This window comes from Somniosus microcephalus, chromosome 3, assembly GCF_052327205.1.
Source record: "Somniosus microcephalus isolate GS21.2 chromosome 3, FLI_Smic_1.0, whole genome shotgun sequence".
In the NCBI taxonomy this organism is placed as follows: domain Eukaryota; kingdom Metazoa; phylum Chordata; class Chondrichthyes; order Squaliformes; family Somniosidae; genus Somniosus; species Somniosus microcephalus.
In genome coordinates this window covers 6,198,210-6,223,608 of record NC_140989.1, presented here as the reverse complement: position 1 = coordinate 6,223,608, position 25,399 = coordinate 6,198,210, and the positions used below count along the sequence as shown (strand labels likewise).

At 47.7% G+C, this 25,399-nt stretch overlaps 1 protein-coding gene across 1 annotated transcript in view; it reads left to right on the top strand.

Moving 5' to 3' along the window:
- The first annotated feature begins 13,549 nt into the window (after nucleotides 1-13,549).
- LOC147120811 (glutamyl-tRNA(Gln) amidotransferase subunit B, mitochondrial-like) overlaps nucleotides 13,550-25,399 on the top strand; it is a 38,672-nt gene continuing 26,822 nt past the window's right edge. Inside the window, exons 1-3 of the mRNA XM_085978867.1 lie at nucleotides 13,550-18,045; nucleotides 19,381-19,570; nucleotides 24,722-24,855. Of these exons, the coding sequence (XP_085834993.1) occupies nucleotides 18,014-18,045; nucleotides 19,381-19,570; nucleotides 24,722-24,855 (356 nt within the window). The 5' untranslated portion in view covers nucleotides 13,550-18,013. The remainder of the gene's footprint in view (nucleotides 18,046-19,380; nucleotides 19,571-24,721; nucleotides 24,856-25,399) is intronic.

Genomic DNA, 25,399 nt, shown 5'->3' with positions numbered 1-25,399 from the left:
AGGAGGAGCCATGGCGTTGGGGGCCAGAGCAAGCGAAAGCGTTTCAGCAGTCAAAGGAGCTACTTCAGTCCAGCAGGGTGTTAGTGCATTACGACGAGAAGAAGGAGCCGATAATGTCCTGCGACGCACCACCCTATGGAGTGGGGGCAGTGTTGGCCCACCGCATGCCAGATGGAGCGGAAAGGCCCATCGGGTTTGTTTCATGCACGCTTACAGCTGCGGAAAAGAACTATTCACAGCTTGATAAAGAGGGGTTAGCCATTATATTTGGAGTAAAGAAATTTCATAAGTACATATATGGGAGGAAGTTTGTAATCAGTACTGACAACAAGCCTCTTATTAGCTTACTGAAAGAGATGAAAGCGGTGCCTCAAATGGCATCACAGAGAATAATGAGATGGGCAGTAATGCTAAGAGCCTATGAGTATGTGATCAAGTACAGAACCGGCAAGGAAAACGGGAACGCTGATGCTCTCAGCCACCCGCCCCTCTCAAAATCTCCTTGCAGTACTTCCCCTGAGGAGCATGTCCTGATGCTGGATCAGGAGATCAGTCCCCTGATGACTTCAGCGCAAATCCAGGGCTGGACAGCCAAGGACCCCATTCTGTCAAGGGTCCATGAGTATGTGTTGAAAGGCTGGCCAGATCACCGTGAGGGACTGGAGTTCGCGCCGTACAGACAGAGACAGCACGAGCTCAGTGTCCAAGATGGATGTGTGCTATGGGGAGCGCGCATCATAGTCCCAGAGCGGGGATGCTCTACTTTGATGGAACAGTTGCATCAATCGCACCCAGGAATGACTAGAATGAAAGGACTGGCTAGGAGCTACCTGTCGTGGCCTAACTTGGATGCTGAAATTGAGTCAAAGGTAAAGTCATGCACTATATGTCAGGAACAGAGGAAAGCACCTGCCGGGGCACCACTCCATCCCTGGGAGTGGCCCAGCAAACCCTGGAGGAGAATTCACATAGACTATGCGGGACCTATTATGGGCAAAATGTTTCTGGTGCTGGTAGACGCTCACTCAAAGTGGATCGACGTTTATCCAGTGAGCTCTGCAACGACTGATGCCACACTGAATTGTCTCAGGAACAGCTTCAGCACGCATGGTATTCCAGAAATGATTGTATCCGACAATGCACAGTGTTTTGTTAGTGAAGGGAGCAAAGAATTCATGGTAAGGAATGGAATCACACATGTCACCTCGGCTCCATATCACCCAGCCTCAAATGGGTTAGCCGAGCGAGCCGTGCAGACTTTTAAGGAGCTCATGAGGAAGAGCTCAGGTGACACCCTGGAGACCAAGCTCAATAGAGCCTTGTTTAGTTATCGTATAACACCCCAAGCTACCACGGGGCTTTCTCCGGCTGAGTTGATGATGGGGAGAAAGTTGCGGTGCACGTTAGACCTGATACACCCAGATCTCAAAAGCAAGGTTGAGACAAAACAAACAAACCAAAAAGCGTACCATGACAAGCATACTAAAGCTCGCCATTTCACCATAGAGGACTCTGTGTACACCCGGAACTTCGGTTATGGACCTAAATGGATACCAGGACTAATCCAGGACATTACAGGACCTGTGTCGTACTCCGTGTTACTAGGGGATGGTCGAGGGGTTCGTCGGCGTGTGGATCAGCTTTTCAGCCGGCAGCAGGGGGAACTGCCTCAGATGGAACAAAGCGCAGTAGAGGAGGCTGTTCCAGGACCCAGCATGGCTTATAAGGTGCCAGTGGACACTGGTACTGCCAGGCCACAGCGGGACAGAGTAAAACCAACATCAGAGACTACTCCAATCTCAAGTGTGAGTGAATCTGAGAATCCACCACAAGTGGAATTAAGACGTTCACAAAGGATTCGCAAGCAACCAGAAAGACTTATACAAACCTGTTAAATTAGTCAGGGGTTAACCATGGTTAGAGCATACTGGTTAATTAAAACGCAGTACCTAGTAAGGGTTATTGTTTAAGAATTGCATACAGCAATCTTAAGGGGGGAGGAGTGTAGTAACCTGGGAGGTTATGAGTAACCTGATCCACCAGGTGGTGCTGTGGCAATTGGTCTCCTGAGTTAAGTCTGGTCTGTACTGGTTGTACTCTTTGTTTTTTCTGCCTCATGGCAGAAGCTTTTATGTGCAAGTGTTGATTAAACCATGTTACGGAGTTAACCGGTGTCGGTCTCCATCTATGGCCACCTCAAGATACCACAAATGTGATCATGGCTGATCATCCAAATTCAGTACCCTGTCCCTGCTTTCTCCCCATACCCCTTGATCCCTTTGGCCTTAAGAAATATATCCAACTCCTTCTTGAATATATTTAATGAATTGGCCTCTACTGCCTTCTGTGGTAGAAAATTCCACAGGCTGACCACTCTCTGGGTGAAGAAATTCCTCCTAATTTCTGTCCTAAATGGCTTACCCCTTATCCTTAGACTGTGACCCCCTGGTTCTGGACTCCCCGACCATCGGGAACATCCTTCCTGCATCTAGTCTGTCCAGTCCTGTCAGAATTTTATAAGTTTCAATGAGATCCCCTCATTCTTCTAAACTCCAGCGAGTACAAGCTCAATCGACCCAATCTCTCCTCATACGTCATTCCTGCCATCCCAGGTATCAGCCTGGTGAATCTTTGCTGAACTCCTTCCATGGCAAGAACATCCTTCCTCAGATAAGGTGACCAAAACTGCACACAATACTCAAGATGTGGTCTCACCAAGGCCCTGTACAACTGCAGCAAGACATTCTTGTTCCTGTACCCAAACCCTCTCGCTACGAAGGTCAACATACCATTTGCCTTCTTAACCGCCTGCTGCACCTGCATGCTTACCTTCAGCGACTGGTGCACAAGGACACCCAGGTCTCGTTGCACTTCCCCTTCTCCCAATCTATTGCCATTCAGATAATAATCTGCCTTCCTGTTTTTGCCACCAAAGTGGATAACCTCGCATTTATCCACGTTATATTGCATCTGCCATGCTTTTGCCCAATCACCCAACCTGTCCAAATCATCCTGGAGTTTCTCGGCATCCTCCTCACAGCACACACACCCACACAGCTTTGTGTCATCTGCAAACTTGGAGATATTACATCTAGTTCCCTCGTCTAGATCATCAATATATATTGTGAATAGCTGGGGTCCAAGGACCGATCCCTGCGATACCCCACTAGTCACTGCCTGCCACTCGGAAAAAGACCCGTTTATTCCAACTCTTTGCTTCCTGTCTGCCAACCAGTTCTCTATCCAAGTCAATACCTTGCCCCCAATCCCATGTGCCTTAACTTTACACGCTAATCTCTTATGCGGGACCTTATCGAAAGCCTTCTGAAAGTCCAAATACACCACATCCACTGGTTCTCCCTTATCTATTTTACCAGTTACATCCTCAAAATATTCCAGTAGATTAAGTTATGGGTAATGAAATTAAATATCTACCTGTAACACAAAGCACTACAAGTAGTGTCAGCAAAAAGCAACAACTCCTTTCCCCTCTTCTCCAAATCCCCACTCTTTCCAAATTCCCAAACAAAGCCCCTTGTTCAGGTCCAGTCTGTTTAATCCCGCTCTGTTTCTAACGGAGATCAGGCCAGGGAAAGCGAATGATGCGTCGTTTGAAGACATTGTCGAGAAACTCGAGGACCATTTCGACCCAAAGCCATTGGAAATAGCAGAGAGCTATAAATGCAAATGAGATGAAGCAGCTGTTTGGGGGGTGTTGGTTTAGGGAGGAACGTTGGCCAGGACTGTGGGAGAATTTCCTGCTGCTCAGAACGCCTGGCAGCACAGGCCTGCCTCAGCATTGCACTGAACTATCAGCACATTATCAGCTCAAGCCTTGCAGTGGGGCTTGAACCTGCAGTCGATTGATTCACAGGGGAGAATGCTAGCACTGAGCCAAGCTAACATTGTGCCTTTAGGAGCTGGGCTTGTGGATGGGGAGTTCAGGGCTGGGCCTTCTTCCCGAGCAGGTGAGAACAGCAGGTTTGAAGCTGGGAGAAAACTAGCTGAGGAAAGGGAGAGTTTGCCGACATTGGCAAGCATTAGATGAAGGAAGCGTAGCTGAATGGTCAGGTGCTGGAGAGATCGTGGGAGCGGGTGGTGGGTGATGGACAAGAACAGTCTGACAGCTGAGGGAGGCTGCAGAGCATTGCATGTTGGGGGCTGGAGAGGGGTTCTGGGAGAGGTCGGGGGTGTAGAGATTTGAGAGGAGACAGATGCTCATTCCCTAAGCCGGGGTTCCACGATTCTTTGTCGGCCCCCCATATATGTACCATAATAAAGCCTTGAGGGAGGGGGGGGGGCACATATCTGATGTAAGAAAACTACTAGGCACTTGGTCTAAGCGTTAAACAAAGCTTTAATCAGCTGTTTTACAACATGGAGGTCTAGTTGTGTCCTTCACTAGTTCCTGTTAAGAATGTCCTGCGCAGGTTGGGCCCGTGCCCGAGTATTTATACTCTCCCTGGACAGCGCCACCCGCAGGCCGCTCAGTATTATTTCATAAGACTTTCTTTCATGAATGACTGATTCATGTCAGTATTCATTTACAGATATCTCAACAAACTGATCTGGGGGCTGTGATTTAGGATTTACCCACCAATGAGGAAACAGCGCTGAGAACAGCCCTTCCCAAACCTCCAGGCCCACAAAACCAAGGAAGTGTGAACAGACTGCCAGGAGGAGATTCCCAAGTTGCTAATCAGCCTTTTCCCGAGTTCCCCACCATCGTAGCTGCCAGAGTCCAGCCACTTTGGTTCACTCCACAGGGAATTAAAACGTGGTTGAGTGCACTGGACACAGCAAATTCTAACCTATTAGCTCTAGTGTTGATCTGTGCACCAGAACGAGTCGCTCCCGTAACCAAGGTGACACTGGCAGCAACCTGACAAGATTGCCCAGGTAAGTCCTGTCCACAACAAACAGAATAAATCTAATCCGGCCAATTACCAACCTATCAGTCTCCTCTCAACCATCAGTAAAATGAAGCAAGATGTCATCAATTGTGCCATCAAACGACACCGAGTCACCAATAAATACTCACCAATGCTCAATTCGGGGTCTGCCAGAACTGCCCAGCTCCAGACCTGATCACAGCCTCGATCCAGACATGGATACAAGAGCTGAATGGTGGAGGAGAGATGAGGGTAACTGTCCTACTGCCCCACTGACCCTGGGGTGCTCTCCCAGCTTGCTGCCGATGGATAGTGAGGGATGTGCTGGGCCAACTTGTCATGGATTTAAACTCATGACCTCTGGGCGGCCAGCCCACTACCATAATCATCTGGTTCGGCATCAGCTAGAGTATTGGGTTCAATTCTGGGCACCGCACTTTGGGTCGGCTGTGAAGGCCTTGGAGAGGGTGCGGAGGAGATTGATGAGAATGAGTACAGGGATGAGAGGAATTATGTGGAGAGACTGGAGAAGCTGGGATTGTTCTCCTTGGAGCAGAGAAGGTTAAGGGGAGATTTGATAGAGGTGTTCAAAATCATGAAGGGTTTTGATGGAGTAAATAAGGAGAAACTGCTTCCACTGGCAGGAGGGTCGGTAACCAGAGGACACAGAGTGAAGATAACTGGTCAAAGAACCAGAGGGGAGATGAGGAGAATGTTTCTCCGCAGCGAGTTGTTGTGATCTGGAATGTGCTGCCTGAAAGGGCGGTGGAAGCAGATTCAATAGGAACTTTCAAAAGGGAATTAGAAAAATACTTGAAATTGAAATATATGCAGGGCTACGGGGAAAGAGCGGGGGATTGGTATTAATTGGAGAGCTCTTTCAAAGAGCTGTGACAGGCGTCCTGGAGTCATAGAAAGTTACAGAACGGAAGGAGGCCATTCGGCCCATCGTGTCCGCGCCGGCCAACAAAGAGCTATCCAGCCTAATCCCACTTCCCAGCTCTTGGTCCGTAGCCCTGCAGGTTAGAGCATCCCAAGTGCACATCCAAGTACTTTTTAAATGTGGTTAGGGTTCCTGCCTCTACCACCCTTTCAGGCAGTGAGTTCCAGACACCCACAACCCTCTGGGTGAAGACATTTCCCCTCAAATCCCCTCTAAACCTTCCACTAATTACTTTAAATCTGTGCCCCCTTGGTTTTTGACCCCTCTGCTAATGGAAATAGGTCCTTTCTATCCTCTTTATCTGTGACCCTCATAATTTTATACACCTCAATAAGGTCTCCCCTCAGCCTCCTCTGTTCCAAGGAAAACAGACCCAGCCTATCCAGTCTTTCCTCATAGCTAAGATTCTCTACTCCCAGCAACATCCTTGTAAATCTCCTCTGTACCCTCTCTAGTGCAATCACATCTTTCCTGTAATGTGGTGACCAGAACTGCACGCAGTACTCTAGCTGAGGCCTAACTAGTGTTTTATACAGTTGTGTAGTGTATGTACTGATGTGCCTCAATTATTCCGAGACTCGAAGTTAGCAGAACAAAAGTAAGGCTTTTATTAACTCAGAACATAACACGTAAAATAGAGAGATGTCTACCTTCAGGAGGCTGAACCCGACTGAAGTTAGATTACAAAGGAGCCAGGTATGGGCGGAGCCCTGCACACAACCAGTTCCAGCACATTCCAATACATAATACATGAGGACTGGGGGAAGGGAAAAGACACAGAAAGCAGGCAGTTACAAGACACAGAAAACAGGCAGTGATGAATGGAATATATTTCATCACATTCACCCCTTCTATAGATTTAGTCTGTTCGGGGGTTTGATAGTCCTCTGCGACCGACGTGGCTGTTGTGCTGCCGCGGGTGTCGGCTGGGTGTCCCCGGTAGCCTCCTGGGTCTCTGCCGGGGGTGCCGCCGGGGTTGTTGAAGGGGTAGTTGGTGGGGGTGCCGTTGGTCGATGTTCTTCCGGGGGTGATGAAAGAATAGTGGGTGGGTAAGGGTTGCTGTGATCGTCGTCGCTGCTATTGCCGTGGTTGTTGTCGATGCCGGCTGGGGCGACGTCTTTTATGGACACAGTGTCCTCCCTTCCGTCGGCGTGCCGGACATACGCGTATTGGGGGTTGGCGTGGAGTAGGTGTACTGGCTCCACGAGAGGGTCCGTGTTGTGGCCCCTCACATGCCTTCGCACGAGTACCGGACCTGGGGTGGAGAGCCATGACGGCATGGATATGCCTGAGGTGGATTTCCGAGGAAAGACAAACATTCGTTCATGAGGCGTGGCATTAGTGACCGTACACAGTAGCGACCGTATCGAATGGAGCACATCCGAGAGGACTTCCTGCCAGCGGGAGGTAGGGAGGCCCTTGGTCCTTAGAGCTAGAGTGACTGCTTTCCACACTGTCCCGTTCTCTCGCTCCACCTGGCCGTTACCCCGGGGGTTGTAGCTGGTGGTACGGCTCGTGGCGATCCCCTTGGACAGCATGTACTGGCGTAGCTCTTCACTCATGAAGGACGCCCCCCTATCCGTGTGGATATAGCTCGGCATACCGAACAGGCAGAACAGGCTGTTGAGGCATTTAATGACCGTGGCGCTGGTCATGTCTGGGCAGGGGAAGGCGAATGGGAAACGGGAGTATTCGTCCACAATGTTCAGGAAGTAAACATTGCGGTCGACGGACGGGAGGGGGCCCTTGAAATCTAAGCTGAGCCGCTCGAAGGGCCGTGTAGCTTTGATTAAGTGGGCTCTATCTGGGCGGTAGAACCGAGGCTTGCGCTCAGCGCAAGTGCGGCAGTTCCTGGTCAGAGACCGAACTTCCTCAATCGAGTAGGGTAAGTTACGGGACTTTATGAAGTGGAACAGCCGCGTGACCCCTGGGTGGCAGAGGTCGTTGTGGAGGGTCTGTAGCCGATCCTCGGTGGCGCTGGCACACATCCCTCGTGAGAGGGCGTCAGGGGATTCGTTAAGGGCCCCTGGCCGGTAAATGATGTCGTACTCGAAGGTGGAGAGCTCGATCCGCCACCTAAGAATCTTATCATTTTTAATCTTCCCCCTCTGTTTATTGTTGAACATAAACGCTACCGATCGCTGGTCGGTAAGTAGGGTGAAGCGTTTGCCGGCTAGGTAGTGGCGCCAGTGGCGCACTGCCTCCACGATGGCTTGGGCCTCCTTTTCCACGGAGGAGTGTCTGATCTCGGGGCCTTGGAGGGTCCTCGAGAAGAAAGCTACGGGCCGCCCCGCCTGGTTGAGGGTGGCCGCCAAGGCGAAGTCGGACGCATCACTTTCCACTTGAAATGGAGTGTTCTCGTCCACTGCCTGTAGCGTGGCCCGCTCAATATCCTGCTTAATGCTTTTGAAGGCGGCGTGGGCCTCAGCAGAGAACGGAAAAGAGGATGCTTTCAAGAGGGGGCGGGCTTTGTCGGAGTAGTTGGGGACCCATTGGGAATAGTAAGAAAATAACCCCAGGCACCTTTTCAGGGCTTTGGGAGTGTTGGGCAGGGGCAGCTCCCGTAGGGGGCGCAATCGGTCGGGGTCTGGTCCGATTTCCCCATTCTCCACCACGCTGCCCAGTATGCAGAGGCGCGTGGTGTTGAAAACGCACTTGTCCTCGTTATAGGTGAGGTTGAGTTTTTGTGCGGTTTTCAGGAACCTCTCGAGGTTCGAGTCGTGATCCTGCTGGTTGTGACCGCAGATGGTGACGTTGTCGAGGTAGGGGAAGGTTGCCTGCAAGTGGTGGTCATCGACCATGCGATCCATCTCCCTCTGAAAGACCGAGACCCCGTTCGTCACCCCAAAGGGGACTCTGAGGAATTGGTAGAGGCGTCCGTTCGCCTCGAAGGCGGTGTACGGGCGGTCCTCTGGTCTGATAGGGAGCTGGTGGTACGCTGACTTGAGGTCGATGGTGGAGAACACCCGGTATTGGGCGATTTGGTTCACCATTTCTGATATGCGGGGTAGCGGGTAGGCGTCTAGTAGGGTGTACCTGTTGATCGTTTGACTATAGTCGATCACCATCCGTTTCTTCTCGCTACCTGATACGCTTATCAACTCAGCTGAGGCATGCCTCCATACACAGCGCCACCCAGAGGTGGCAATATACAATACAGTGGTTTACCACACTACCCCTTACCACTACCACTTGGGCGCGCCACGGGCTGTTGCTGTGTTCAATAATGCGCTCTTTCAGGAGCCTGTCTACCTCGGTCGCGATAAACCGCCTGTCCTCCCAGCTGTACCTCCTGCTTTTGGTCGCTATTGGCCGGCAGTTAGGGGTAAGGTTCGCGAATAGCGAAGGCGGCTTTACCTTCAGGGTAGCCAGACCGCACACTGTGAGGGGCGGCTGGGACCCACCGTACTTGAGCGTGATGCTTTGGTGGTTGCACTGGAAATCCAAACCCAAGATCACGCTCGCACATAGATTCTTCATGATTAATACTTTAAAATTATCATACACAGTTCCGTTAACGCACAATTGTACCGTGCAGTAACCCAGAATGGTCGATGTCTGGGTTTTATCGGCCATAGAGATGGTACCCTGAGCAGGGACCACCTTTAGGGAGAGTTGTTGTGCCAGTTCAGGGTGGATAAAACTCTCCGTGCTTCCACTGTCAATTAAGCATTTAACCCGGCACCCATTTACCTCGATGTCCACCATTGATTTGGATAGCGGATGCGGCCTGGTCTGGTCCACTGTGACCGATGCCACTGTAGGGCCCTGATCGAGACAAGATGGCGTCCACGCTGTCTGCTCATAAGATGGCGGACCCCACGAGGTCGGGCAAGATGGCGTCCAAGATGGCCGCTCCCACGGCGCACACGCGGCGGTGGCGGGTTTTCCGGCGGTTGGTTTTCCGGCGGGGTTCCCTCTGCACACCTTCCCGAAGTGCCCCTTCTTACCGCACTTAAAGCACGTGGTGCCTTTCGCCGGGCACAGGTTTCTGGTGTGCTTTGGCTGCCCGCAGAAGTAGCAGTTGGGTCCTTGACGCGTCGCGGCTGTCGTAGGGTGTGGTAAACCACTGTCATACCTGTCTGTGTCTGTATGTGTATTCCACTAGGTACAGGTCTGGACATGCCTCGGCTGACTCCTCCCACTATTCCAGGTATATAAGTGACTACCTCCCAGTCCCTTAGTATTCTGGACGGGTCGACCACTCGAGACAAGACCTTCATTCTTTAGTTAATAAAAGCCTGATTGTTACTCGCTCAACCTCAGTCTTTTGAGTAATTGATGGCGCATCAATTTTATTAACTAAATTTTTTATAATGGAGAAGATCCTCACACCAGCATGCCTGGACCTGGACAGTCGGGAAGCGGACGCTTCCACCAAGTTTGCTCACTGGCTCACGTGCTTCGAGACATTCCTGACTGCCTCCACTGCGGTCGAAACGGATGCGGACAAACTGTCTGTCCTGTTCTCCAAGGTGAACCACCGAGCGTACTCAGTCATCCGGGACGCGACCTCGTACACAGCTGCCCTCCAGCTCCTCAAGCCCTGTGAACGAAGTATACGCTAGGCACCTTCTGGGGAGTCGCAAGCAACAACCTGGGGAATCGACTGAGGAATACCTCCAAGCACTGTCCGTGCTTGGCCGGGCCTGTGGGTGTAAGGCGGTAACGCCCACTAAGTACACGGAGGAACTGATCCGGGATGCCTTCGTAGCGGGCCACAGGTCCAACTACACCCGACAGCGACTGCTGGAGCAGAGTGACCTCACCCTCGACAAAGCCTCCGACATCGCACTAACGCTGGACGCAGCCTCCCGGGGCATGGATGCCTACTCCTCTGCACCGTGGACGCCGCGGGGAACGACAACCTGGGACACGGTAGGACAGCCCCATAGCACCGTGCCACCCCAGCCACAGCCCAACAACGGCCCAACTACCGCAGCAGTGTCCCAAAGCCAGACAGCAGTATCCCAAGGCCAGAAATGCTACTTCTGTGGCCAGGCCAAACACCCCAGAGCGCGCTGCCCGGCGAAGAATGCGACCTGCTCGGGCTGCGGGAAAAAGGGACACTACGCCAGCGTCTGCAAGGCCAAAGCCACCCCGAACGCCAGCAGCGCCGCGTGTGGGCCGTGCGAGCCGCCATCTTGGGCCACCCCAGCCATGTGCGAACCACCGCAGCAGCAGCCATCTTGGACGACTCCAGCCACATGGGAATCATGTACACCGCCATCTTGGACACCAGCCGGGACGCAGCAGACCGCCAACCCCCCCCCATCTGATACTCGCAGCGACACACCGACCCCTACGCTGGCCTCTGTGACGCTGGACCAAACGAGACCGCACCAGCTAGCTCGGTCCAAAATGGACGTTAAGGTAAACGGCCATGCAATAAACTGCCTTTTTGACTCCGGGAGCACAGAGAGCTTCATCCACCCCGACACGGTGCGGCGTTGCTCTCTCCCAGTCCTGCCTGCGCACCAGCGGATTTCTATGGCCTCCGAGTCCCAGTCAGCGGACATTGGCGGCTACTGCGTGGTGACACTAGTAGTAGACGGGACTGTGTTCAATAATTTTAAACTCCTGGTCCTGCCCGACCTCTGCGCTGCCGTTCTACTGGGGTTGGATTTCCAGTGCCACCTCAAAAGCGTTACGATGGCGTACGGTGGCCCCCTCCCCCCACTCACAGTCCGCAGCCAGCAGCCTCCAAATTGCCCGCCGCGCACCAGATGCAACCTCTCCACACTCAGAGTCCCACCCCCCCCACTGTTTGCTAACCTCACCCCCGACTGTAAGCCCATCGCCACAAAGAGCAGGCGATACAGTGCCGGGGACAGGGTTTTCATCAAAACCGAAGTGGAACGGCTCCTGAAGGAGGGGATTATTGAGGGCAGCTCCAGCCCCTGGCGAGCCCAGGTTGTGGTCGTTAAGACCGGCGAGAAACAGCGCCTGGTCATCGACTACAGCCAAACAATAAACCGCTACACCCTGCTGGACGCCTACCCACTCCCCCGCATAGCTGACATGGTCAACCAGATCGCGCAGTACCGCGTCTTTTCGACCATTGACCTGAAATCAGCGTACCACCAGCTCCCCATCAGCCCTGAAGACCGCCAGTATACTGCTTTTGAGGCAAACGGCCGCCTCTATCACTTCCTTAGGGTTCCCTTCGGCGTTACCAACGGGGTCTCCGTCTTCCAAAGGGAGATGGACCGGATGGTCGATCAAAACGAGCTGCAGGCCACTTTCCCTTACCTAGATAATGTGACCATCTGCGGCCATGACTTGCAGGACCATGACGCAAACCTCGAGAAATTCCTCCGCACCGCCCAACTCCTGAACCTGACATATAACAAGGAGAAGTGCATATTCCGCACAGACCGCCTCGCCATCCTTGGCTGTGTTGTAGAACACGGGGTCATCGGTCCCGACCCAGACCGGATGCGTCCCCTTATGGAACTCCCACTGCCCCACTGCCTAAAAGCTCTGAAGAGGTGCCTAGGGTTTTTTTCCTACTACGCTCAGTGGGTCCCCTACTATGCAGACAAAGCCCGTCCGCTGATCAAGTCCACCTCTTTTTCCCGTGACGGCAGAGGCCCGCTTAGCCTTCCACCGTATCAAGGAAGACATTGCCAAAGCCACCATGCACGCAGTGGACGAATCCATCCCCTTCCAGGTGGAAAGCGATGCGTCCGACTTCGCTCTGGCCGCCACCCTTAATCAGGCGGGGAGACCTGTGGCATTCTTCTCACGAACCCTCCAGGGCCCGGAGACCAGACACTCCGCGGTCGAGAAGGAGGCCCAGGCTATCGTGGAGGCTGTGCGTCATTGGAGGCACTACCTGGCCGGAAAACGATTTACCCTGCTCACTGACCAGCGTTCAGTTGCTTTTATGTTTAACAACAAGCAGAGGGGCAAAATCAAAAACGACAAGATCTTGAGGTGGAGAATCGAACTTTCCACCTACAATTACGAGATCTTGTACCGGCCTGGGAAGCTCAATGAACCCCCAGATGCCCTATCGCGTGGCACCTGCGCCAGCGCGCAGATCGATAGGCTGAGGGCCCTCCACAATGACCTCTGCCACCCGGGGGTCACCAGGTTCTTCCACTTCATCAAGGCCCGCAACCTGCCTTACTCCATCGAGGAGGTCAGGACCATGGCCAAGAACTGCCAAGTCTGCGCTGAGTGCAAACCGCACTTTTATAGACCAGACAGAGCCCACCTGATAAAAGCCACTCGCCCTTTCGAACGCCTGAGCGTCGATTTCAAAGGGCCTCTCCCCTCCTCCGACCGCAATGTGTACTTCCTCAACATCATTGACGAGTACTCCCGGTTCCCGTTCGCTATCCCCTGCCCGGACATGACCAGTGCCACGGTCATTAAATCTCTGAACAGCCTCTTCACCCTGTTCGGTTTCCCCAGCTATATCCATAGCGACCGGGGCTCATCGTTTATGAGCGACGAACTCCGCCAGTACCTGCTCGCTAGGGGTATAGCCACAAGCAGGACCACCAGTTACAACCCCCGGGGGAACGGACAGGTGGAAAGAGAGAATGCAACTGTTTGGAAGGCCGCCCTACTAGCCTTAAAGTCTAGGGGCCTTCCGACCTCCCGCTGGCAGGAGGTGCTCCCCGACGCGCTCCACTCGATTCGGTCACTTCTCTGCACTGCCACCAATGCCACCCCTCACGAGAAAATGTTTGTCTTCCCAAGGAAGTCCACATCGGGGACATCGTTACCGCCATGGCTGACGTCCCCAGGGCCGGTACTACTGAGAAGACACGTGAGGGCCAATAAAACGGACCCCCTGGTCGAGAGGGTCGACCTCCTCCACACCAACCCCCAGTACGCTTACATTGCGTACCCGGACGGGCGGGAGGACACAGTCTCCATACGAGACCTCGCACCCTCGGGGACCGCTGTAACCCACTACCCATTACCACCCCCCCCCCCCACGACCCGATATCCAACCCCAGCAGCCGGCACGTCTGAGCCCGTCACCCACGAGGACTACACTCCAGGGCCCCAGCCTACACGGGACGCGACGCCGGAAGCTCCACCACCCCTGCCGTCGCCACGTCGATCACAGCGGCAGACAAGACCTCCGGAGAGACTCCAATACACGAACTTTTAAATACACTTCACCCCGCCGGACTCATTTTTAAACAAGGGGTGAATGTGGTAAACCACTGTCATACCTGTCTGTGTCTGTATGTGTATTCCACTAGGTACAGGTCTGGACATGCCTCGGCTGACTCCTCCCACTATTCCAGGTATATAAGTGACTACCTCCCAGTCCCTTAGTATTCTGGACGGGTCGACCACTCGAGACAAGACCTTCATTCTTTAGTTAATAAAAGCCTGGTTGTTACTCGCTCAACCTCAGTCTTTTGAGTAATTGATGGCGCATCAAAGGGTACAATCCTAAAGGGGGTGCATGAACAGAGAGAACTAGGGATATATGCACAAATCGTTGAAGGTGGCAGGGCAGGTTGAGAAAGCAGTTAAAAAGTTAATGGGATCCTGGGCTTCATGAATAGAGGCACAGAGTACAAAAGCTTGGAAATTATGATGAACCTTTATAAAACACTGGTTCGGCCTCAACTGGAGTATTGCGTCCAATTCTGGACATCGCACTTTAGAAAGGACGTGAAGGCCTTAAAGATGGTGCAGAAAAGATTTAAGGGAATGATTCCAGGGATGAGGGACTTCAGTTACGTGGATAGACTGGAGAAGCTGGGGTTGTTCTCCTTAGAGCAGAGGAGATTTGATAGAGCTGTTCAAAATCATGAGGGGTCTGGACTGAGTAGATAGAGAGAAACTTCCCATTGGCAGATGGGTCGAGAACCAGAGGACACCGATTTAAGGTGATTGGCAGAGGAACCAAAGGCGAGATGAGGAAAAGCTTTTTTACGCAGCGAGTGGTTAGGATCTGGAGTGCAATGCCTGAAAGGGTGGTGGAGGCAGACTCAATCACGGCTTTCAAAAGAGAGTTGGATAAATACCTGAAGGAAAAACATTTGTAGGGCTACGGGGAAAGGGCGAGGGAGTGGAACTAGCTGAAGTGCTCTTGCAGAGAGCCGGCACAGGCTCGATGTGCCGAATGGCCGCCTTCCATGCTGTAACCATTCTATGATTCTATAGTGATCCCAGGGATTGAATAGGAACCCATATTAGTAATATTTCATACTTTTGACTTTGTACTTTTGACCACCTAGAGTTCAGAAAGCAAAAGATAAGTATGCAGTTGGACCATGGTATAGGTTATAAACTGCAAAGCAGCTTTATTAAAAGTAACAGATAATATGTAGCTAGTGATGATACAGAAGGTTACAATAGTTTATAGAACTTTATTTATACCTCCTCGGTACAAAAATAACAAATGACGCAACCCTTTGCTAATCCTGTAAATATTTCTAGATCCAGATCAACGATCTCAACATAATATATATGTGGGGTTTTGTCAAACCCACAGTGTGTCTTGATGGCACCTAAAGATTTGTTAGAAGGTTGTCCAATATATCCTTTCCATCTCCTTTGAAGATTGAACAGGAAAAATGAAAATCAAATAAATTTCTCAAAATCAACTAAAGCTGCTAATCACAGAGACTACCCCCTGCAGTGTCAGTAAATTGCTCGTAATAGGTGTTAAACATAACTTATCACCTTACTACAAAATGTATTTTGATGTAATTGATCATTCACAGAACAAAGCAAGCAGTCATCAGGTAGCACTTCTGGTGGATCAACCCAAAGGGCTTTGTAAATAACCAGTATTGACACAGTAAAGCCAACTAGCCTCACCCCAGTCGGTTTTTCTCTGGGGATGGATACATTGGCATAATAAAATGCAGCACTCTGAGTGGTTTACTTATTTAAGTGAATCCTGAAAATACCATAAAGAAAAGACATAACAGATATACACCACAGGCAAAACACACTATTTTGTCGCAATAATGAATGGAATAGAATTGGCAGAAAAGGGATCTGGTTGGAATAGTAGACTCATCGGGGTAGATTTTCCCGAACCTGTCGGGAAGAAGGCGGGACTTCCCCTTTTCGGGTTTTTGACCCGCCTACTTCGACGTCCGGCCAATCCGCGCGATTTTCCCTTGATTGACCTTGTTGAGCCCGCCCAGCGGGCTCAGCAGGCCAATTAAGGGCCACCCGGCAACAGGCGACGTCACAGACTGAAATTTCATCTGTCAAGAGTTCTGAGTTCTAAGCTGAGTCATTCTGCACAGACTCAGTTAGAACTCTCACCGGCACTCAAAGCTGAAGGCTGTCACTTTTGACAGATCGCAGCCATTCAGCTTTCAGTTCCGGCTGAGTGATGCGCTCCCGACGGCTACAGGAAGAAAGGCTGCTAAGGTAAGTACAGGTAAGTAAAAGTTCTTTACACACTTTAGACACACCAAACACACCTTTGCACTCATGCACCCATCACTCACCTGAGCGCCGACATCGCAATCCCTCCAACTCCTTCAACCCGACAGCCCGCCTGCTCTAACCTGGCATGGTTTGGAGCCGTCGGGAAACCCACACGAAACCCCTCAAAATAGGGATTAGGCTAAAAACTGCCTGTTAACTACTTGTTAACAGGCAGTTAATTGGCACTAATCCCTTCCCGCCTGGTTTCGGCGGGTCCCAGTGCGGGGCGGGTACCCGCCGCCCCTGAAACTTACGTGGGGCGGGGTTTTAGGCGTGATGGTGTCGGGACCCCCAAATTCGGGGTTTCCCCACTCCCCCACGCCTGAAACCCCGCCTGACGGCTCCACCAAAAATCTAGCCCATCATGTTCAAAGTTTAGTCAATGTGATATAGCAGTTAGAAAAATCTAATAGAATTTTGGGATATATAGATAGAACAGTAGTATACAATTCTGCTGAGATTATGCTGGGGCTCTACAGTGTGCTGGTTAGACTACACTTGCTAGTACTGTGTTCAATTCTAGTTACAATGATGCAAAAAAGATGTACAGGCATTGGAGATTCGTGCAGACAAGGGAATCATCACAAGTGTAATGTTGGAAGCGCTACCACAACAGAATAGAGAGATTCAAGCTCTACCATCTAGGAATAAGATAGTTGTGAGAAAATGAAAATATTACAAATTATCAGTGAAGCAAATCCAGAATATTACTTAAAGTAGCAGGCTAGTGGGATCAAAGGTCATAAATTTAACTTGGAGGAACGTAAATTTAAAACTGATATTAAAAGAACTTCTTTACTCAAAGGGTAATATAAACGTTTGAAATAATCAACTCGGTATGGTGGTAGAGCAGAAGATTTTAGCAGTTTTCAAAACGCGCGTAGCTGTTAGATAAGGTGAGTTAAGCTACTGGAGGGCCTAACTTTGATAGGCTGAGTAGTCTTAATTGTTGACTTTTCTATTACTATGTGAATTGCAATTTACTTATTTATCCCCCAGGATATAAATCTGTCTCAGCATTAAGTAGACTTCATTTATAGCCCATAGTGCTGAGAAATTATATTAATGCTAATCTTAATAGTAGAATATAGAATCTTTCCCATTCTTTACCATTGGTGCCTCATATCACAATTCATCTTTGTTACTGTTAATCAAGAAGCTAGTTATGGATTAAGGCAGATTTAAACTGTTCTAAAGTACAAGTAACTGGGCTGGTTCACTTCTTAAAATTCATTTTCTGCTCTTTCTCTGCCAATTCTCCTCTCAAATTATTATTTGAAGGTGCCAGTGATCAGGAGAGGCAGAATTCTGCTTGTCCTTCAGCTTACACCCACACCAGTCCATGGAAATGAAGGCAGATTGTACTACCCTACAATGCCCACACTGAGATCTGCTAACTCAGCACAGACCAATGATGGAACTTGTGATCTTTGTGGTTCAGCACCACACCATACAGTGTATTTATCACTAAGCCATTGGGAAAAGGCTAGTTGTTCTGATCAATCGAGTGGAAAGTTCCATCATAACTAATGATGCAAACTGTCAAACCAGCAAGTCCTTTTGGCCCACCAAACTTGCATGGAATATCATTGGGTTTTTTTAGGCAATGAGTAAACCAAAGGATCATGTAGATTTATTTTGGGGAATTTAGAGATGGAGATGAATGTTATAGATGTTCTAGAAAAGAATATGCACTTTTACCTAAGAAAAAGTTTTTTTTTAAATCATTTTCAGGCAGACCATATCTATGAGAGACAAAGAGGGAAAGCAAGACTACAGGTAATTAGAATGAATTGCAGAGAATGTTTATAATTAATATTGAGTTTACTGCCAGTGTTTCCTGATTGTTATAGACCAAGTGATGGTAATTTGAAAGAAAGACTTCCCTCTGTTATCCCCAAAAAGTTCAATCTCTGTTCAGTTCAAAGTGAGTTGATACTTTTCCTTGCAGCCCACTGTCCAATAATATCATGCATACAGTCTGTTGCAGATAGTGAATTATTGCATATTTACAGTCCACTTATGTATTTTAGTAAGGACACTTTAAAGTTTGCTTTTAGGCCAAGTACTTAACTATAATCTTTTACATATATATGAAAAGGAAAGATGTTGTAAATAGTGTAGTCTATTACCAAAAATGGCTTTGGTATATTCCAGTTCTCTTCTAAATTAAATTTCTTATCCAATTCCAAGCAACAAATTATTTTTTTTAATCTTTTAATTTTTCATCTTTAGTATTTACTTCCATTGCCATGTATCTTTCAGCTGGGAGGGGGAACTGTCTGGGATATGGACTGCTTCAGAGCTGGCATCAGTCTACTCTGATCATAATATTGAAAAAATATAGTAAAAGTTATAAGCTGCTAGCACATTAAAACTTAGCTATGGTAAAGCATTGAGATAGGGAAGGTTTTGCAACAAATCACGAAAGAATCAGATGCAGCAGAAAAGGGAAGATAGAAACCAAAAGAACTGGTGATTGAGAGATTAACTTGAAAGTTGGCAAATTGCTTTGTTGTCCAGCTCATCAATTGGTGAGTGTTTGGTAGTTCGTACATAATTTATTTTATATGTTGAACCGCAGCAGTATTGGGAAAGTTATGGCTATTAAATGCTTCCTTTGTTCATTCTTTGAATACGGTGTCACATGAAGATTACATAAAGCAGTGGGAACTGTCGGGCACTCAATCGAGCACTGAGCCAATGTTGACTGTACATAAAATTTTACTGCAAAATTAGACTGCTTCCCAGCAAGCAAATTTCGTCTACATTAAATTTAATAAAATAGAATTAAATGCATAATTATTTGCAGCCAGCTTTGAAGTTGGAAATGTTGAACTTACCGTCCAGCACATCCACATTATCTAAAATATTTTGTTTAGATGCCATAACATTCCTAAATATGGAGCATGGAGCAGTGAAAGATTAATAAAATACAACCGCATGTGCAGATAAGTTTAAATTTAATGTTTGATTATAGGAATTGATGAACACTATTGTGAAAACTGACTGATTTTGTGAGCCTCCCATTAAATATTTATTTTATTTAAAATCAAGAGACTTGAAAACTGATCCACAGCTTTAAACTTGGTAACATTTTTTAAAATGTTTAAGATTTATGCCAGAGCCGAATTTGCCTCCATTGGTTATTTATGACAATGAAACCCTCCCTTCTAATGTGAATCCTCAACAAGTGGTGAATATTGACCATATTCGGGAGCAGCTGCCTGAGCTACCTAATGTTAAGAGAACAAGACTGGTGGAAAAGTATGGTATTCTTGCTGAGCACAGCTTCACATTAGTGGTGAGTAATTGGATTTGATATTGAGACTCAATGTATAATTACTTTTATAAATGCATGTATTATATGAAGCATGACTATTTCTGCACTGTGAATTTTGGTCAGTTATTGTCTTCCTTTTTATATAAATTGATGCATCAGTTGGCAGTCACACGAGCAACTCCATCTCCTGTTTGTATGAAATTGAAACTACTGTCCTCTCCAAATTTCACTGGTACCTTGATCACTGACGAAGAGGTCAACAAGAAACTTGGTTTACTTTTGGAATGAAGCTTAATTGAAATTCTAAACTCAATAAATCAACAAGGGAATGCTTTTTAAAATCATATTCACTGGTTATATTGTTAAGGACAGGTAGAACACGTTCAACCAAATGGTCTCCATTTGCAGATACAATCTGTTCTGTTTTATGCATAAGTGATTTATATCTCAATGTACTGTAGTATTGCAAAAGTAAGCTGTGTGTTTGCAGAACTTTTGCTTTCATCAATCAGTGTGAAAGGGTGTGCTTTGGATTTGCATATTAACCCATTAAATTGTTTGTAATTCCTATTGATTCAAGGCAATAAAAGTCTATTTTTAAATTGTTTGGGTTCTTAAAGATATAGGCCCAGAAATTCGGGTCGGGGGCTTCCCGCGGGTGCAAGCCTCCAACCTGCACTTACTTTGCGCGACGGCAGTTGAGCTGTAGGGCCCCGTGGAATTCCGATCCGGGGCCTGCTCCAACTCCCGGCACGCTGTGCTTGCGTGTCCCAGGGACGTAGTTAGTGCGATGCGTCCCCTGGGATCACGTGAGCCATGGGCAGCCAATCGGAGGAGGGAAAAGCCCATTCATAAGATTGACAGGAAGACCTGTCTAAACTTATTAATACTACGGGCCTCAAAATAGCATTAAACCTTCAAATAATTTTTTTTTAAATCACACTTTTTCAATAAACTACAAATTACATTAAATAACTATTTTAAACAATAATTTAAATTTTTGGAAAAAATAATTTTATAAGAAAACGGGGCTAAAAATAAACTTACCTTGCTTTAAAGTATTTAAAAATAATAAACCTGTGGAAAAAATGTTTTAATTTTAATTAATTGACCACTTACCTTGTAAAAAGCAGGCCTTACGCCTGCTTTTTAAATGTGTAAATTCTACAGGCTAAACCTCGCGTGAAAACCTGCAAAAAAAAACTAAGTTCAAAGCGCGCGCGCAGCCTCCCCTGCGCGTGCGTTCGACCTCTGAACCCCTTCGTTCAGAGGATCGGAAGTGCCGGTTTCCCGCGCATGCGCATTGCATGCAAGAAACCCGCACTTCCATTCGGCCTACGGGTGAGTACCCCGTGCGTACTCACCCGTGGAGAGCCGAATTTCTGGGCCATCAGTTTGTATGAGTATTGGCAGGCTTTTTGACTACAGCGGGTGTCACAGCTGAGCCTAATTCTGTCCTTATCCAGTGTGCGTGCAATTACTTTCCCTCTTTTCTAGCCTGAGGCTTTCAGGCCAATTATAGCATCCTCCGAATAACCTATTTTTAAAGTGTGACTCTTCAAAACAACAACAACTTGCATTTATATAGCACATTTAACATAGTAAAACGTCCCAAGGTGCTTCACAGGAGCGTTATCAAACAAAATTTGACGCTGAGCCACGAGAGATATCAGGACAAGTGAGAAGTAGGTTTTAAGGAGCGTCTTTAAGGAGAATAAAGAGGTGGAACAGTTTAGGGAGGGAATTCCAGAGCTTCGGACCTAGGCAGTTGAAGACACGGCCATCAATGATGGAACGATGAAAATCAGGGATGCACGAGGGACCAGAATGGAGGACTGCAGAGATCTCGGAGGGCTGTAGGGCTGGAGTAGGTTACAGAGATAGGAAGGGGCGCGGCCATGGAGAGATTTGAAAACAAGGATGAGAATTTTAAAATCGAGGCGTTGTCGGACGAGGAGCCAATGTAGGTTAGCCAGCACAGCGGTGATGGCTGAACGGGACTTGATGCGAATTAGGATACAGGCAGCAGAGATTTGGATAAGCTCAAGTTTAGAGGTTACAAGGTGGGAGTCTTGGGGAATTAGGGACAGCATAAGATCCAAGGAGAGCACATACAAGTTGGCCAGAAAAAGCAATAATCCTGAGGATTGGGAGCAGCTTAGGATTCAACAAAGGAGGACAAAGGGATTAATTAAGAAAGGGAAAATAGAATATGAGAGTAAGCTTGCAGGGAACATAAAAAGTGACTGTAAAAGCTTTTATAGATATGTAAAGAGAAAAAGATTGGTGAAGTCAAGCGTAGGTCCCTTGCAGTCAGAATCGGGGGAATTTATAATGGGGAGCAAAGAAATGGCAGACCAACTAAATACATATTTTGGTTCTGTCTTCACAAAGGAGGACACCAATAACCTCCCAGAAATACCGCGGAACATAGGGTCTGATGAAAGGGTGGAACTGAAAGAAATCAGTATTTGTAGGGAAATGGTGTTAGGAAAATTGATGGGACTGAAGGCCGATAAATCCCCAGGGCCTGATAATCTACATCCCAGGGTACTTAAGGAAGTGGCCCTGGAAATAGTAGATGCATTGCTGGTCATCTTCCAGAACTCGATCGACTCTGGAACAGTACCCATGGATTGGAGGGTAGCTAATGTTACCCCACTATTCAAAAAAAGGCGGCGGAGAAAAGGCGGGGAATTATAGACCGGTAAGCCTGACATCAGTAGTGGGGAAAATGCTAGAGTCTATTATAAAAGATGTAATAGCAGAGCACTTGGAAAGCAGTGACAGGATCGGACAAAGTCAACATGTATTTACAAAATGTAAATCATGCTTGACTAATCTACTGGAATTTTTTGAGGATGTAACTGGTAAAATAGATAAGGGAGAACCAGTGGATGTGGTGTATTTGGACTTTCAGAAGGCTTTCGATAAGGTCCCGCATCAGAGGTTAGCGTGCAAAATTAAGGCACATGGGATTGGGGGCAAGGTATTGACTTGGATAGAGAACTGGTTGGCGGACAGAAAGCAAAGAGTTAGAATAAACGAGTCGTTTTCCGAGTGGCAGGCAGTGACTAGTGGGGTACCGCAAGGATCGGTCCTCGGACCCCAGCTGTTCACAATATATATTAATGATCTGGACGAGGGAATTGGATGTAATATCTCCAAATTTGCAGATGACACAAAGCTGGGTGGGAGGGTATGCTGTGAGGAGGATGTCATGAAACTCCAGTACGATTTGGGCAGGTTGGGTGATTGGGCAGAAACATGGCAAATGCACTATAATGTGGATAAATGTGAGGTTATCCACTTTGGTGGCAAAAACAGGAAGGCAGATTATTATTTGAATGGCAATAGATTGGGAGAAGGGGAAGTGCAAAGAGACCTGGGGGTTCTTGTGCACCAGTCGCTGAAGGTATGCATGCAGGTGCAGCAGGCGGTTAAGAAGGCAAATGGTATGTTGGCCTTCGTAGCAAGAGGGTTCGAGTACAAGAACAAGGATGTGTTGCTGCAGTTGTACAGGGCCTTGGTGAGACCGCACCTTGAGTATTGTGTGCAGTTTTGGTCACCTTACCTGAGGAAGGACGTTCTTGCCATGGAGGGAGTGCAGCGAAGATTCACCAGACTGATACCTGGGATGGCAGGAATGACGTACGAGGAGAGATTGTGTCAATTGGGCTTATACTCACTGGAGTTTAGAAGATTGAGAGGGGATCTCATCGAAACCTATAAAATTCTGTCAGGTCTGGACAGACTAGATGCAGAAAGGATGTTTCTGATGGCCGGGGAGTCCAGAACCAGGGGTCATAGTCTAAGGATAAGGAGTAAGCCATTTAGGACTGAAATGAGGAGGAATTTCTTCACCCAGAGAGTGGTGAACCTGTGGAATTCTCTGCCACAGAGGGCGGTGGAGGCCAGTTCATTAAGTATATTCAAGAAAGAGTTGGATATATTTCTTGAGGCTAAAGGGATCAAGGGATATGGGGAGAAGGCAGGGACAGGGTACTGAATTTGGATGATCAGCCATGGTCTCATTGAATGGCGGAGCAGGGCCGAATGGCCTACTCCTGCTCCTATCTTCTATGTTTCTATGAGTCCAGCCAGGAGAGCAACATAGGAATAGCTGCCTATATTAACGTTAAAAACACCTGCGATTGCAAGTTTACAGGTTGAGAGTAACGCCCTGAAAATATAACACATCTTTTGATCTGTTTACAGAATGTTTAATATCCATATTGCCAAAAATTGAAGGCACGATCCTGATATTAACACTAGAAAGAATACCTTGTGGTCATTGACATTACCTGTCTTGCTCTGCAATAATTCTTAAGCCAGGATCTGTACATGTTTAAAGAAAGCCATTGTCTGTGCTGGCCAGTTCGCTCAGTTAGAGGAGACATGGGGGAAATGATGGGTCAGGCATGTAACAAAAACAAAATACAGTATAAATATTTTGATAGAATCTCCTATTTGCCTTACAATTAATGTTAACATTTAGATTTATTACCCCACTGTGAACAAGGATCTAGTAACATAGTCAGGATGCTGTAAAGCTTCAGCACTTCAGTACAAATAGTTACTGGATATGAAGATACCATTAAAGTACAGTAGTGTTGTTGTAGTGTAAAAGTGCTGAGTTGGTGTGCTGTTTTCTCCAGAATACTGACTGCATTGCCCTTGTTATTGCATTCAATAAGATTGTGTGTTGTATCAATTAGAACTCTGCATTTATGTTACATTCCTATCAAATATTTTTATCTTTGAGATTTTTGTTAAGTGAATCTATTTTTTTTTTATAATTGTACCTGTCACATTTGTTGAAATTTACCATTTATGTTGCAGATTTCTGAAGGAGGCTTTTTATATAAAAAAAAAATTAGAAGCTTCCAAGTGGCTCAACGCTGGAACTTGGCCATACAGGCTTAATCCCTGGTCTTTGGAAAGTTGGCCATACAGGCTAGAATGGCAAGGAAGTCTACAACTGGCCTAAGCTAGCATCCTGGCATTGAACCTAGTTGGAGTACCTGGTAGTCATAGAGCAAACTGCCATTACCTGCCTCACCAGGTTTTCGGCACATGTTTTCCTCATGGCCTTCTATGGAGGAAAGGTTAGGGAAGAATAAAATGGGAGAATATTCTGAGCAGCTTTCTAGTTTTGTATCTGTTTCACAGAATGAAGATGGACTTGTGCAATTTTTTGAAAATGTTGTGGAACAGACCCAGACCAGTCCAAAGAAGGTGATTGGTTGGATAATTAATGATTTCCTGGCACTCCTGAAGCAAAATAACCTCAGAGTAAACCAAAGGTGAGAAGATACGCTATAATTTCCTATAGATGCTTTACAGCAGAGTTGCACCTCAATTTTTACAGTGCTCATCATATTGCTCTGTTTGGCAGAAGTCTTCAATGCCACCTTCCTATGTAAATAATACTGAATGTATTAAAACTTACTAGTCTTTAATTAGTTGACATTCATACTCTGGCTGGCTTGGAAACATTGTCTATATCCTACTATCCTTTGCATTCCTCAGCACTGGTTTAATGACATGATCATTTACTGCTTGCTGTGAATGTATGTAACTGTGAACAATTCACAAAACATAAAGTGGTATTAAAAATAGGTACATGCAGGAAGATGTCTTGAGGCACATTACAATAAGAAGGAAGAGGATAAAAAACATGGGGACTGGCGAAAATGGAGAGGCTAGAATGTGAATCAAAGGCGTGGTGAATGAGGAGGGATTTGAGAAGATTTTTGAAAGCAGTATGGGCGTGAACTGGGTGAAGAGTCCCAGAGAACAGGAGCAGAGTGGTTCAATAGGTGTCTACCAACAGTGTCGCAGAAGGAG